At 62.6% G+C, this 1,276-nt stretch overlaps 1 protein-coding gene across 1 annotated transcript in view; it reads right to left on the bottom strand.

Annotated features, from left to right (window-relative positions):
• Positions 1-1,272, bottom strand: part of ULK3 (unc-51 like kinase 3) — a gene marked incomplete at both ends in the record, with an annotated part of 2,450 nt that extends 1,178 nt beyond the window's left edge. The window contains 7 exons of the mRNA XM_010191869.1: positions 1-9; positions 79-238; positions 326-408; positions 512-655; positions 744-848; positions 942-1,062; positions 1,234-1,272. The exon at positions 1-9 is cut by the window's left edge and continues 123 nt beyond it. Coding sequence (XP_010190171.1) covers positions 1-9; positions 79-238; positions 326-408; positions 512-655; positions 744-848; positions 942-1,062; positions 1,234-1,272 — 661 coding nt within the window. The remainder of the gene's footprint in view (positions 10-78; positions 239-325; positions 409-511; positions 656-743; positions 849-941; positions 1,063-1,233) is intronic.
• Between the last annotated feature and the right edge of the window lie 4 nt (positions 1,273-1,276).

The following is a 1,276-nucleotide window of genomic DNA, read 5'->3' on the forward strand; positions in this document are numbered from 1 at the left end:
CAGGTTGGTCTGCGGGAGACAAGGACGGGCTCAGGGCTCAGTCCCTCCCCGTACGCCCCCACGGACCAGCACCCCCACTTACCGCCTTGCAGAGGCTCTCGGGGCTGGGGACGTGCTCCATATCCACAAAAGGGTGGGCGAAGAAGCGCTCGAAGGAGATGCGCTTCAATGGGTCCCGCTCCAAGAGCTGTCCCAAGAGATCCCGGCACTCCGGGGAGAGGGGGGGCCGGCTGGGAAGCTGAGAGGGGGGCAAGGGGGCTGAGACCACCAACCACCCCAGGCTGCAAGTTCCACCCCCCCCCATCTCTGTCCCATCCAGCGTTACCTCAATAGCCCTTTGGCTGCGGATCTTCTCCTCCAGCTCGGCAAAGGAACGGGAAGCAAAAGGCGGCCTCCCAAAAAGTGCTTCTGCAGGGAGGATGAGGGGAAAGGGAACGGTGGGGGGAGATGGAGGAGGGAAAAACCAGCCCTGAGCCAAGCCCTGGGGGGGGAAGATAAATTAAAAGCCCACCATAAAGGATGACGCCCACCGACCACAGGTCCACACGGGCATCGTACTGCTGGCGGCACACCATCTCGGGGGCCATGTAGAGCGGGGAGCCCCGCAGCACGTGCTTCTCGTCCCAGGGTGCCATGTGCTGCGCAAACCCGAAATCTGTGGGAGAAAGGGGTGAGCAGACCTGGAGGGGAGAAGGAATCGCGTGTGTCCCGTCCTCAGCCCCTCCCTGGGGACTTGTCCTGACCTGCCAGCTTCAGCTGGGGGTTGTGCGGGGTGCTCAGGAGAATGTTCTGGGGTTTGAGGTCCAGGTGGGAGATGTTGCGGTCATGGAGGAACTTCAGGGCGCAGGCTGGATGGGGCAGATGGGTACGTGGTAGATGGGGGTGCCACCAGAGTCCTGCCTTCTCCCCAAAAAAATTCCCCGGGGTAGGGGTGCCCGTACCAAGCTGCTGCAGGAAGATGCGGGCCACTTTCTCCGGGAGGATCCGGCGCATCCGGATGAAGCGGGAGAGGTCTCCCCCAGCACAGAACTCCATGATTAGGTAGATGTGGTCACTGTCCCACTGCGAGGAGAAAGGACCCTGTCACCCCACTCACATCAGGGACCAGTTTGCCCAGTTCAGCGGCACTGAGCCCCACAGATACACCCCTGGGGAGGCAGGGTGGACCCCAGGATGCAAACAGGAGTGGTGCTGGCTCAATTCGCCCCCCTCCGCCAAAGCCCCCGGCCCCACCTGGAAGTCCTTGAGCTCCACAATGTGGGGGTGCCGGATGGTT

This window comes from Mesitornis unicolor, unplaced genomic scaffold (assembly GCF_000695765.1).
Source record: "Mesitornis unicolor isolate BGI_N332 unplaced genomic scaffold, ASM69576v1 scaffold43280, whole genome shotgun sequence".
Classification (NCBI taxonomy): Eukaryota; Metazoa; Chordata; class Aves; order Mesitornithiformes; family Mesitornithidae; genus Mesitornis; species Mesitornis unicolor.